This window comes from Scleropages formosus, chromosome 6, assembly GCF_900964775.1.
Source record: "Scleropages formosus chromosome 6, fSclFor1.1, whole genome shotgun sequence".
Taxonomy (NCBI): domain Eukaryota; kingdom Metazoa; phylum Chordata; class Actinopteri; order Osteoglossiformes; family Osteoglossidae; genus Scleropages; species Scleropages formosus.
Genome location: NC_041811.1, coordinates 13,704,477 through 13,718,763, shown reverse-complemented (window position 1 = coordinate 13,718,763; position 14,287 = coordinate 13,704,477). Strand labels below are relative to the sequence as shown.

Sequence of the window (14,287 nt, the reverse complement as noted above, 5' to 3'; positions counted from 1 at the left end):
CGCCAACCCCAAACAAGTCATCTGATGTGCTTAATCAAAGAGTCAGTTAAGTAAAAACAGAATCCATAGGAAAATCATTAAAGTCGCTCACTTTCTGTACTCCTCTCCAAACTGAACCACGAAACAGTCGCAGAGAAAGATCTGTCTCGCCATTCAGAAACAAATAAAAAGACAAAACTGAAAGCAAACTGCTTGAGTAAATGTCACCAGCAACATTGAAGCTGTTCCGAAAAGTGCATCCGTAGAACGATAATAAAAAGTTGCATAAAAATTCAGCTGTAACCCTTTGATGAGGTGTTACATGAAGTCAGCAGTATGCTGAACTTGCCGTTCCAGAAGAAGTTCTCTGGAGAACAGTGCAAGAATGCATAGTGCAAGTAGAAGGATGTCATTTTTACATTCTGAATGGAGAGCATGATTTGTAACCTCAAAAGTAAGGTACTTGACTAACAGCAATTTTTAGGCAAAGGCTTGATGGACCTCATTAAACATTGTATTCAAAACATGCCAAAACAACAAGCCAGAATTTCATGCTTTTGGTTCAATGTATTTGTGTTAGGCATTGCTGCATTCCTGATCAGTTGACCGCTTACATAAGGTCAGCAAGGCAGCTGACAATCCTGCCATGTATACAAACATATGTACGTATATAGGAGTTTTATATGACCTTCACCAATTGTGAGGCTGAATCTCATGAACAAAAGGATTTCCCCTGTTTAAAAACTCACGCAGGGTCCAGAATCTTAATGATGCTTAAACCAGAGAGCTGCTGGATTTAAGCCATCTGTTACCCTCCAGTGATACATGCGCTTATCGTCACAGAAGTCGCAATGTTTAGAGAGAAAATATGTTTAAACCAATTTTATTTATTCGCTCAAAGACAGCCAAGAGGTAAGTCATCTTGACTGCGAGAAGTAAGAGATCTTTCCAGGCCTTCAGCTTATGTTTGATGCATCTGCCCTGTAAACATTTGACGCACATCACTGAACACTTGAGCATGCGCTCATGAAGAAGACAGGTTTATACCGATCTGCGCGATGGACCGTGCCAAGTGTTGGCCCAGAACACAGCCTAAGGTCAGTATGGTGCATCCTCAGGCCAAGGCATCACAAACACATGGGATTCAGGCAGTCTCCAACACTCGCGATCTCAGAAATCTTTCCACCGAAGCCAGTTTTTGTCTCACTGTGCAAATGCCAAGGAATCTGCAGTGCAGCTAGTCCAGACATCTGAATTGCAAGAATAGTCTCTTCTCTCCCAAAACAACACTAATAATGAGCTAGCTGCTTCAATGTCTCTTTCACAAATGTGGACACTATTATGGAATTAAAATATTGTCAACATTTAAGATTATTCACTGCACTTAAAGAGCAACAGGGCTTCATAGTACATTTATTCATTTAGCTGATGCTTTTCTCCAAAGCAAGCACCCTTGAGCAAGGTAACTACAGCTGGAGGTGAGGAATTGAACCTGCAACCTTCAGGTGCAAAGGCAGGAGCTCTACCCACTACACTACACTACCAGCTGTCCTGTAATATGCCTTTACTGTGTTCAGCATCATTACTGAAGTGCGTCTAATTTATTTTGTAATTTAAATATAAAGATGAAAACGAGACTAAAATTATGCAGATTTGTGACTTGAGATGCTGTGTGTGTTGCTTTGTTCCTGCAGGCATGGTCCAAGCCCTCTTGGGTACAAACAAAGGCACCAGCAGTGTGCCCATGTGCTGCATATGAATTTGTTCTCACGCAGCAGAATTTATAAACACAATGTAGACCTGAAAAAACTTTGTAATAAGTCAAACAGGATATTAATTCCTACATGCAGAAGTTTCAGTCAATGCACAAAAAGACCAAAACAAACACAAAGAGAAACCCATCTGAAAGGGTGGAATCATTTGAACATATGAATGAAAAAGACTGAAAGAATAACAATAAGACCTTGTACTTCAACAATGTATAAGGGAGCTGAAGAAATCAAAACCATTTGCTTGGGGGCTTCCTTTGGACAGGACATGCAGGGACAAGGACGTGTGCATACGTTAAACATTTCAGGAATCTGTCCTGAATTATAAAATATTATTTCACTACTAATGAATAGGATGTATTACAGAAATGCAGTTTCCCACTGAAATGCAGCCAAACACAACTGCTGGTACGAGAAAATCCTGGACGTCGCCCTTCTGTTGATATCTTTCCATCAGCTGTCTGACACCCAGCGTGTTTGTGGAAACAAGATGATGAGCTACGCGGCCGCTAGGAGAGGGACTGAGAATCTGGACCAGGCCTGTTCGCATGCAGGCTGCCCGAGCGAGCAAGAGCAGGAGAGAGAGTGTAAGGGGAGCCCACGCGAGCCCCATGAAAGGAGCTTTGTGCTCCTCTGGGCAGACAGTCTGCGCAGTGATGTAATTTGGTACGGGACCACCGAGCGTCTGCGTTTGTCATTGTGCACAGGGCCCAGCCTCAGAATTCCCAGAGCGGCTGTTGAAGGGTCAGGGGGGCATTCCACCGGTGAGTTTTGGCGTGTATCTTGCGTGAGTCGCGGCATCAAACACCTCCAGTGAAGTTTGCAACAATAAAGCCCTTGTGGAAAAAGATGTACTTGTGATCACAACGGGTTACGACAGTAATCTCAGCGAAGACGCAGAGTGCGTGGGGCTATTCGGCAATGGACTGATGTGTTGCCTGCACTGCTTGGCCTCGTGCCCTTGTACTTCCACGTAGACTCCGGACTCTTGCGGTTAAGACAGCGAGAGAGAGTAAAATGGTTTACAATTCAATAGCTTCTTAGAATGTTCATAACATTTCTTAATTATGCTTCTAGGTATTCTGGAATTTTGAAAGAAATACCAATATTGTGTTATGATGGGGAGGGGGTGCGGTGGCGCAGTGGCGCAGTGGGTTGGACCATGGTCCTGCTCTCTGGTGGGTCTGGGGTTCAAGTCCCGCTTGGGGTGCCTTGCGACAGCCTGGCGTCCCGTCCTGGGTGTGTCCCCTCCCCCTCCGGCCTTACGCCCTGTGTTACCGGGTTAGGCTCTGGTTCCCCGTGACCCTGTATGGGACAAGCGGTTCTGAAAATGTGTGTGTGTTATGATGGACTAACAAGGTAACAGATTAGCATATATAGAATTATGCCTCCATCACGCATAGAGTAGTATTGGTGCCTTATAGGTCCTGGAGTGTGGGTTCGGACATGGGTGCAAACCAAGCAGAGTCTGTGTGGAATTTACATGTTCTTGGGTTTGCTCTGGTTTCCTCCCACAGCCCAAGAAAATATTTTTCAGGCAAACCACACACACACACTGACTGAAACCGCTTGCCTCCTGCAGGGTCACGGCAAGCTGGAACCTAACCCGGCAACACAGGACCTAAGGCTGGAGTGGGAGGGGATACACCCAGGACGGGATGACAGTCCGTCACAAGACACTCTAAGCAGGACTCGAACTCCAGACACGCCAGAGAGCAGGCCCCAGCCAAACCCGCTGCACCACCACGCCCCCCTCGGGTAAACTAATTGACTCTAAATGGTGTAGTGTAGAAAGTGTAAAAGAGCGTGTTTATGCAAATGATAGTGTTATTTCGCTCTACTATATCAAAGGGCGAATGACTGTTGGTAAAGTATAGCATTTTCATAACACCAGTGAAAATGCTAGTCCACTAAAAGCCTCTATTTATCTATCTAATAATTGAACAAATATTGTTTACAAAGATAGAAATTGTAGGTATTACAAGGCAATGGCCCAGTACACAGCTGTGGCCTGACCTCTCCCAGAAAGCTACAGGAAATGATACACGGGGCGAGCAGATACACAAGATGTTTCTTCGTCCAAACTCCAAATGAACAAAAGTGGTACCAAAGTGGAAGAATTTAATGAGACTTCTGCATGTAAGATGACACATTTTTTTTTTGGCCATTGGCATGAAAAAAATAGTATGAGCAATAAAAAAAAAACAGTCAAAATGTACCTTAGCATGGCAGGTGTGTAGGATATGAAGGCTCTAAGGCAGGTTTACCATCATCCATGACGGCGTACCAGCGGAGCGATGGCCGGTTGAATGTCTGGCACTGTAAGTCCCTGAAGCCAGGCAGCCCGGTGAACAGGGGAGGTTCTCGCACAGCTTCTGTTGTATCGTTGGCCCCATGCAGTCCCATACTATCCTGCTGGATCTGCAGGAGGGAGACAAATGCAAGTTCTTTAATCTTCAATACGCCAAAATTCTGTGACCAACTATTCCTAGAAATGGATATCCAAGCTACAATAGGAAATTTAGATTGCCACAGTATGAAAAAGTGTTTCAATACAAGTATTAACCTCAAATTGCCAAGACTGTCTGCATGAATGAGAGTTCACGGGGGATTTAATTTAAAGTTTGACACTGACTGTAATGCAGGTGTCCATTGTGTGTAACAGCTGTGTGTAGTGGGAAAGTCAAAGCCCTGGGCCTGTAATTGTTCACCAGTGATAGGAGAAATTTCTGTTCCATTCTTAAATTTTCACACCTAAAAGCTTAAGCCCAATTGTGAGACAGTGGCCTCTAGTGCTGCTTCAACTGTGCAACAAAGACGTGCAAATAAATTTTTCAGAAGGTTCAGGAAAAGTGTTCAATAGACTCCCGAAATGTCGAGTAAAGCATATGGAACCGAGACCATAAATTTACAGGGAAGGACATTTTCAGTTGATGAAGCGTTGAACAAAGCTACAGCTGATGTCTTTCTCAGCGATGAGGACGCGAGGCTGTGGAATCGGTGGACCCAATTGCAGGTTCTTTTATTGAGACGAAAACAAGAGCAAACAAGAGTCGTTGTCGGGGACGGGCACGGGTCGATTGATGGGCAGACGTCGTTCTTGGAACGAAACTGGATACAAGGTCGAAGGAACAAAGCAGGGGATCCGGAAGGCCGAGGAGGTAGGTGCTGATTCTTGTTGCCGCGCAGGAGCTGCGGTTTCACTCACAGAGGTTGTACAACCAAGTGTGCCGGACCGGCCTCTTTATACCCTGCTGCCCTGAGTAGGAGCAGGTGTGGGCACTTGGCGCGGGGTCGTAGGCGTGAGACAATGTCAAAAAAATTCACTACTATACATCTTTGACGGAGGAAAACACTCTGAAAACAAAAAAACCCCCAACCCCAAGGAACCGTCAAACACATAATGCCAGGTAAAGCCTGAAAACTTTGCAGTAAACCCTGGTACAGTGCCCTGAGGTATGCTGCGAAAAGGTATTTCCCCCTTTCTTGTTTTCTCTATTTTGCAGCTTTTTCACATTAAATTTGAGCAGACACATTGCCAGCTTCACTTTTGCTGGCAAGGGTTTAAGTAGTTGAAAATGATATTGGACAGGACTGGCCCACATCAGGTCTGACTGTGTTCAAACTGCTGACTCTAATTAACCTCTTAATTAGGCTCATTAAAGTTATTTTTTCACACCTATGATTTCACATTTCATTATCTTCCACAGAAGGCAAATGACACAAAAACAATAGCGGTGTTACATTTTTCTCTCTGGGGCTCCATGTGTGTTCTAAAATATGTGGCAGAAAGATCTGACTACATGTAATGTCGAAAAGCTGCTAAAATAGAGAAAATTGGAAAGGGGTCAAATACTTTTTAGAGCACTGTAAACAGGTGAGTTATTGTAGGGAGTTTAGAGTAGTTTATCTAGCGCTGCAAGTCACCTTGAATAGAGGTGTCAGCTAAACACCAGTTCGCAATCAAAAGCACAAAAGCTTCCCCCCTCTCACTCAGAACTGCTGAATTTCTCTCTACATTTAAAAGGGTCTCCAAACTCACCTACTTCTCCTTGATCTCGTACATGCATGATAGATGCGCGTTTATGTTCAGTAACTTTTTGGTAATAAATCGTTGAATAATGGATAAATCTTTATGCAGCTATTCGTGTGATGTATACTGGTTTTTACGGTGCAATGTGACAAATGGACTGTACTCTATAGTTTCACATCTGCATCCAAATCTCTCCTTCTGTTGATGTAATACACTGTTTGTACTGTTCTCTGAGATGGACATCGCTTTGGAAAAAAGCATCTGCAAAATGAATAAATGCAAATGTAAATTTTCAAGGCCAAAGGCATCAGCTAAATGCAAGGTTCAAATAAAGTTAATAACTGAGTAATTAAATAAGTTAACTTACAGGTAACTAGGCAGCTTCATGGGAGTTTACTAACAAAATAGCAGAAGACTGAGGAAACGACTTAGATTGCGGTAAACTCTATGCAATGATCTCCCTCTGTCCCTCAGAAGTGCTAAATCCCCAGTCAAGAGGTCTCAAAACACACCTGTCGAACTCACTTCTCTCCTGATCTCCTATCTAGTCCAAAAACTTGCACTACATTTCCTGTTAAATGTACACGACCAGTTCTACCTGGCGCTAGTCCTGTAACGTACGCTGGGTAAACACTGACGTCGGACTTAGTGACAGTACTGTCCGTCTGATGGTGAAATACACTCTGCTTACTGAGTTGCACGTCACTTTGGAGAAAAGCATCTGTTAAATGAATAAATGCAAGATGTTAATGAAAAACAGCACCTTGGGCTCTCACACTTGCGCTGCCGGGTATCGATCCCCGTGCCGCAGGTTCGACTGCAGGGCCCCCATGGGCCCCAGGCACTCCACTGGCCTATGGTGTTCACCGGCTGCGCCGTCCCACTCGCACACTCCCCGGCTCGGCACCACTGAAAGAGACAGTCAACGCCGCGGCACAATTACGCTCGGTGTGCTGTGGCCCTTGACTTGGAGCCAGTGACTGCATTTGGAACCTACCGTGTTCGAGCCAAAACGAGGAAGAGCAGACGGGTAGTGGGGTGGGAGGGCGGCGAATTCTTAAAACATGATATGAAAAAATACAACAGCTAGAGGGTGTCTGACCTCATTCTTGTTTACATGCCTCATTCGCCCTTGCTTCATTTCAAAAGTTCACTTGTTGAGGGGTCTGGTTAATTTAATCATTATTCAATTATAAGTGCTACGATGTGTTTCCCCAGAAAAAGCCCGCGAGGGTCCAAATAAGCGCTTTCTAACACGGCGAACAAATTGATCACTGGCTCTACAATGAGCAGCACTGCTCTACTCTCTTGGCTCTTGCTGAAGTCCTGCGCTATGCAGGAAGCTGTTAAAGTAAATGTACCTTGCTAAGACCACCAGTGCTTCAGGACCAAGCCTCGGTAATAAAGGCCTCAGCACATCTTCACTGCCTTCAAGGTGCTCGATATTCCGGAAAAATCCTGGAGGACCAACTGTTCAGACCTGATGCTATTTGTTTATTGGCTCTCGAAGCCTTTGGGCTCTCTGGACCCGCACATGATTTAAATAAGGTCACACGCCGAGAACACTTCTCCTGAATGTTCGGCTGAATTTACAGGAGTCATAAACACCGTGTCTTTGAACTTTAATGGCATCTTGTTAATTGTTAGGGCTCACACTCTTAAGTAAGTCCAGGAGGCTTACAGAAATGTAACAGTTGGCCCAGTTCCCCGTTCCCGGAGCTAACGCAGGCCGCTTCTCGTCTCGCTGTTTATAATAACGCTGAGGTGATGTGACTCGCAAAATCCCGGTTTTTCTTTTAGTTTGGAAAAGCTGATTTCATATGAAAATGATACACTGTCTCCCTGCCATGGCTTGAGTGGACGGATAAGTTCTTTTATCTGGCATTTTTTAAACTGCTTAAGCAAAAACAAAAACCTTATACAGGGGGTGAGGAAAAATTCTCATAACTAAATTATGCACTATATGAGAGGGATGTAAATGTATGGCTTCTTAGATGAACACAGAATGATGTGCCAGTCAAAAGTTTGAGTACACCTGGTGGAAACTGGTCTGTTTGACAAGGAATTTGATTAACAAATTTCATCAGAAAATGAGGGAAAATGAGGCACTATCTCTTCCCAGCTCTCCTGCAGCAGTAGGACACTTATGGGACTTCCACTGGGGGTCAAGAAGAGCTACTTCCTCGCAGCGACCCCCGGGCAACGTCCCTGATGGCTATGCGCTCTTCAAATTGATCAAACTGGTCTCGCTACTACCATGCAAGCAACTTCTTGAAGCTTGCCCTACGCTGCTGAAGATCTCTCTTTAAACATACGATAAATAAGGACTTCCACTCTTCTGCCCACTTTGTCCCATGCAGGTATTGCCCAGGTAGGGCGGGCCTTAGCAACAGTTTGAACCATTTTGGTGGGGCTTCCTGTGGTTTTGAGATTATTTCGGATTAGATGTCAGGAATGTATGATATCACGTTGTCTTTAAAACAACAGTGACATTTATTTACTTATATTCTGGTATAAAACGTCAAAACAGAGCTATTCTTAGAAAGAAATCTTCCTTGCTTTCTGTAGTAGAAACTCTTTCAAAATTTTATCTTCATTTTGTTCTTTTTTTCAGCTTCAACACATTCTCTAGATTACATTGCAAGGCTGTTGAGTCCGTTTGACCTCAGACAGGATTTGATCAGTGTTAATTTGAGAAATTTCTTTTCCGCTAATGCTCCCTGCCCCCCTCCGCCTCCCCGTTCACTCCTGTTGGGCGTCCGTAGTTTTCAAAGATGGAGATGGTAACTCTAGTGCGGAGCGTCCTGTGGGCACGGTGCCGAATGGAGACAAATAGGGTCCACCGGTCCAAGGCCGGCCCTGTGCTCAGGTCACCCAGGTGGGTGGGTAACAGGTGGGGAACCGGCTGCAAAGTGGTAAAGCCACTGTAGACTTAAAGGTACAAGGTTCGAGTAGGCTGACAATTAAAGGTTCAAATTCCCAGGGAGGCTCTCCTCTTGTACACTAGTGCAGTACTTATTTTGAAATTCTCCAGGAAAATATGATTTGGTGAAAGTGGACGTCACTATGGATAAAAGCACCACCCAAGCAACAAAACGATAACAGACTACCTTTCCCTAATGACAGGGGATCCGTTTGGTGTTGTACTGGTAGACAAGGTTTTGCTCTGATCATCTCTCCGTTACAATTTCCATCCAAAGTTAATGTGAAAGCATACATTTTCTATGCCGTGTGTCAAGCCAGTCACCGAAACGTCCACCCACCTTTCCCGTGTCACACTCAGTGCCGTCCATGGGTGGGTCCAGCTTGGTTTTACACTCCTGCTCTCCATCAACACGACACCAGAGGCCAGAACACATTGCGTGCTGAGAGTCAGAAAGGACAACTGTTGGAATCTGAAGGCCATGAAGGTTTAGTGGCAGACAAATACACGTGATGTGTTCTGAAAGCTATTATGAGATACATAGTAATAATGTAAGGGTTTCACTAAAGAATATGAAAAGCAGGGTGGCCCGGAGATGACTGCACTACGGAGATGGATCTTGATTTGCGCAATGTAATTTCCAGTTTTTACACTATTATGTCATCCTTTATTACGGTGTAATTACAAATACAGTATAATTAGTCATTTGTCCCTGAAAAATCCTGACAGGAATAATTACACTGAGTTGCTTGTACATGATGTCAGTGCCCATTAAACCAGGCAGCACTATCATGTTCAGCAGTCCGCTAAGTCCACAAATGCAAAAACATGAAAAACAAGTAAGGAAAACAGACCCAACGTTAGCACACAATCAAAAACAAGGACAGGTGAAAGACAAATGATAATGATGTGGAATAAGACAATTCCATTAGCTCATTTAGCTGGTGTTTTTCTCCAAAGCAATTTACAGTGTTAAGCTACCTACAATTACTCACCTATTTGTACAGGTGGGTAATTTTTACTGCAGAAAAATACAGAAAAGAAAAAAGATGCACTCAGATGTCGTAGAATAAGGAACGAAGAGCTCGGGGGCTCGGAACCCCCTGATGTATGTAAGATTTTGAAATTTGCTCTCTCGTCATTCCTCATAATTTTTACCGCAGCAATTTTAGGGTAAGTCCCCTGCTTAAGGGTGCTACAGTATTAGGCTGGATTCGAAACAGGAATCTGCAGACCCATTACAGCAGCGCTGTCCACAGTGCGATCAGCTACCCCTATAACTACTTCATCTAACTTTATGCATCTCTGGCTTTTTTATTGTTTTTTTTTTAAATTAACAAACTAACTTTACGTAAAAATCACATCTGCAACTATGTCTTTCTCCTAATGTAATGCAGAAATTGCATTTTCTGTGAGATGTACGTCACTTTGGAGAAAAGCATCTGCTAAATGAATAAATGTAAATGTAAATGATAGTAAGAGCTTAAAAGATTTTATGATGGCCTGACATTCATCACACATCTGAAAAGGCCCAAGATGCTCATGGACACAAGCAACTTCAGATAGTGATATGGCCCATGTGACCAAGAGGTGTGCAGAGCTACAGCACCAGTCTCTCTTTGGAGCTGCCATCATCCTACTTGCTTTTAAATATTTTATGCGCAACGCTTGACAACACTTAACACACCACCTGGAGAATGTTATCCATCAAACAGACATCCTATAAAATGTAGTGTCCTGGTATCTAGACAATACCCTGGGGCGCACTGCAAACCATAGGTATTCCTGCGCTGTCCTGACTTTATGAACACCTCATGTAAGGTCTAATGAAATTAAGTTTGTTTGCAGAGAAACACACTGGGTTGCCATGGCATCTGATCACACAGTAGAACTAATGGTCTGCTTTATGAGGTTCTGTTGCCTCAGGACGGCTCTACCACAGTCGATTGCCTTTATCATAAAAACAGCTGTACAAGAGGAGACTTATGAAGTCATTTAGGGGATTAAGCCCATGCTCTTGACTTTATATATTGTCCACAAAAGCAAGTGAGGCTGTGAACACAAAACGTGCTTCTCTTATGAATTACTGCTTGCATAGTTTGCAAGAGAGAAAAAAAAAAAAAACTTTGCTGGGTTGTCAGGGTGAGTGTGTCTTATGTTGAAAGACCCAAAACACCCCATCATTGATGTGTCCAGGTGCATCAGAAGGTGCATCACAAGATACGTGATATAAAAAGGTGCCAAAAGAAATTTAAAGAACTTGATCCCTCTTTCTTGCAGATAGCTATCATCTCTTTCCATCTAGGCATCTGTCTCCATCTGACATCATGTTCTCATCTCCAAGCCCGAAATGCACAGAAACGTTAACAGTGACGTGAGGCTGAAAGAAACATTTCAAAACATTTGAGTTCACATTTAGAATATCAGATATCACTTGGCACACGTTTTATTTCACAAACTCTGTTGTTTTTTATTATCTATTTCTCTTCCCTACTGAATACAAGATTGTGATGTCCTGGTAGTGTGATGCCACCGGTCTAAAGACCTGTCCCCTTGATGTGTATGTATACTTCTCATCTTTGACACACAACTGGTCCAAAAAGGATGCGCTTCCTATCGCTCACCTGCATGCTCTTGCAGTGAGATGCTGTTGGCCCAAAGAGGATCTGACACTGCTCATCTGCAGTGTAGGACATGCCTGGGAGTTTGGATGGCAAGATCACGGAATTCAGACTTAGGGGGTCTGTCTGCAAAAGACAGCTGCTGGATTTGGACCTTAAGAAAAAAAACACAAGGACACATGCTGACCTGGCTTTCCATAAACATCTTGTACTTTACAGGGCAGGAAACGCATGAAGAGCACTTCCTTTTCGACCTTTCACAGTCCTTTTTAATAATACTGTAGACACCTATGCACTTAAAGCCAAGTCCCACCTCATAGACTCATAAAGATCATGCAGGGAACAAATCTGTAGCTCATCTGCTGCACTGTAGAGAAGTGAACACGCCCCAAGGGAACCTCAGGGGAGAGGGTTTACCTCAAGAACCTCTCCACGTCTTCACGGCTGCAGCGAGACCAGGAAACATCGCCCAGATTCTGCCCTTTGATCCACTCGCCCGACATTATGTGCAGGCTGTTGGCGCAGGACGGGTGATCGTTGTCATGGCTCACACCCATGCTAGGTTCAGAAACGACAGCCACACAAAATGAGTCATAGCTATTAGATTTTTCAAAACATACATTATAGGGGCATAAACCAACAGCATGAAAATAAAAACATGTGTAACCTATACGAAAAAAACAGAGGGGAAATGAAAAGGCTAGGATTAACGACACATAAACACAGCCTGAATTTGCGTTGTCCTGGGTATTCACCCCTTTGGTTTGTATGGTGAAGAGCACGAAAACCATCTTGAGATCCAGTCTCAGCCCAAGAGTTGTACTCGGTACAGTCAGATCAAAGGAATATTTACGTCTCCCACAACATGTACAGCTCAGATGGATGCACTGTAATTTGTCCCATATTATTACCATGAACCAAGTTTGGTGCACTCTTGTGGAAAGAAAAGGTAAAGGGTATAATTTTTGGGGCTACTACAGAAATATAGGTACAAAAAGGAGTGGTAAAAATTGGCGAAATACAAACAGCTTCCATCTTTTTGAACTATAACATCTGCTGGATTAAAAAATGAGGGTGAATTAAAGACAGAACACGCTGCAGCATAATGAACCTTTTCAGTAACAAGACATCCGCAAAACTTGTCTATTATTACAGTGTGTATTATCACACTTTGCAGAACTAATTACTACTGACCATCAAAAGCTTTATGTTCAGTAACCTGCTAAAACAAACTTTGACCTTCGTGTTTTTTTTGTGTTTTTTTTAACCGAACTCCATTTCTAGGACTGACTGTGAGTAAATTTTGAAAAATTACAGCCACAGTTCGAGACTCGAGCAGAAGCTCTGTGTTAGCTCTCCTTCTTGTGTTTTTGCTGATGACAAGCATGATATATTTGACGGTGGAAATGTCATCTGTGGGTAAAAAGGAGAAACACTCGCCAGCATACTCAATTATACAGCACGTTCTCCTTTAATTACACAGCATGGAGATGATTAAATTCATACCAGTCATCCCACACAATTTATTCTTGCTCGATGTGTCTTGCGGATAGTAGGGTCTCTTTGGGATCTAGTGCCGGCAAACTGCACTTATACGAAGACATGAACTACAGCTGCTGTATATAATGTGGTGACACAGTTCTGCATTTCACAATAAACAAAAGGGGGCTCCAAGCCAAAGTGGCTGGCTGATGTTCCTGACACTCCAAGCAGACTCCAAAATAATACACAGGCCACCCACGAAAAAGAGTTTTCACATGTAGTCGATGTTGAAGCTTTGCTGAAGAGGGTTAAACTACAGATTCCTTCGCTTAACAGGGAACACTTTGTTGGGATCCCTCAGAAGCTTTAAACATCTATTCACAATTATGATACTGCCTACATATAATGTGGTTTTCTGCAACAGCTGAGGACTTCTGTTCAACGAATTGTGTGATCGACTTTGTTTCACACAGTATCCATCATGTTTTTCCTTCTGAAACCAGTGGAACTGGTTTGGTCTAGTGCATAACCACAGCACAGAAAGTCTGCCCTTTCAGTCCATCACCTCAGCTCAGCACCGGATGTGGGTACAGCAACACACTACATAATGTACATCTTGAGAGTCAGTTATGCACTGGCAAATAAAACTGGGCCATTCCAACTATGGGGTCAAATGAAAAGGGGATTTTACTCATTTTACTCAGAAAGTAGCTTGACATGTACAGTCGAGGACTCCAGGGTCATAAATCACGTTACTGAGTTGTGCAAAAGTTTGAATTCAGGAACTCTAAACCGGAGGCAAACCACCATGCCTGGAAATGGCTGCAGAGCATTTGGGGAAAAAAATACGAGAGAGTGATTTCTTAGACTCGACCCTTAAATTCTCGGTCAAGTGCAACAAAACTTGCTTATTGAGCATTTAGATGCACAGCTAATCTGGCACCAAGATTGTCCCTGATGGGAAGTAAAATAGTTCTGCTCTCAGCACAAAGGGTGTGGGTCAGGGTCTGAAATCAACAAATTCCCCACTGAATCCATGCATATTCCATTTTGTTTATGTTTTGGAATTGTGGAGATTTCCAGAAGTCTGATTTGTACTTGAGAGGTGAGTTAGAGTCCCCTGATGAATGGATATAACTGGTCTGCAGCTCCCCAGTTTCATCATTTTAAATAAAACATAGTGAGTTACTCCAAGAGATAACATTTGTGCATGGAACCTTACTGAGGAAAAGATGCTTCATAGCTCTTTGCCTTATTCGCATTAAAGACAGTGTGCAGACTATTATTGTATGGGGCTTGCACATAACCATTACAAGAGTATAACAACGGGGTTCCCGGGACTTCAGGTAAGTATTGTAATTATCCGTGTTCTTACAGCATATTACAACATCTGCATCATTAAGCCATCAGCTTTACAACTTGTCAGGTACTGGGAGGAAGACATATAAGCAGTAGCAGTCAGTGGAGTAAAGACAAATAC

General features: G+C 43.4%; 1 protein-coding gene across 1 annotated transcript in view; it reads right to left on the bottom strand.

Moving 5' to 3' along the window:
- LOC114910704 (A disintegrin and metalloproteinase with thrombospondin motifs 19-like) overlaps positions 1–11,882 on the bottom strand; it is a 36,508-nt gene extending 24,626 nt beyond the window's left edge. The window contains 6 exon segments of the mRNA XM_029252852.1: positions 4,016–4,099; positions 4,102–4,169; positions 6,545–6,690; positions 9,045–9,146; positions 11,329–11,479; positions 11,743–11,882. Coding sequence (XP_029108685.1) covers positions 4,016–4,099; positions 4,102–4,169; positions 6,545–6,690; positions 9,045–9,146; positions 11,329–11,479; positions 11,743–11,882 — 691 coding nt within the window.
- Positions 11,883–14,287: the final 2,405 nt, after the last annotated feature.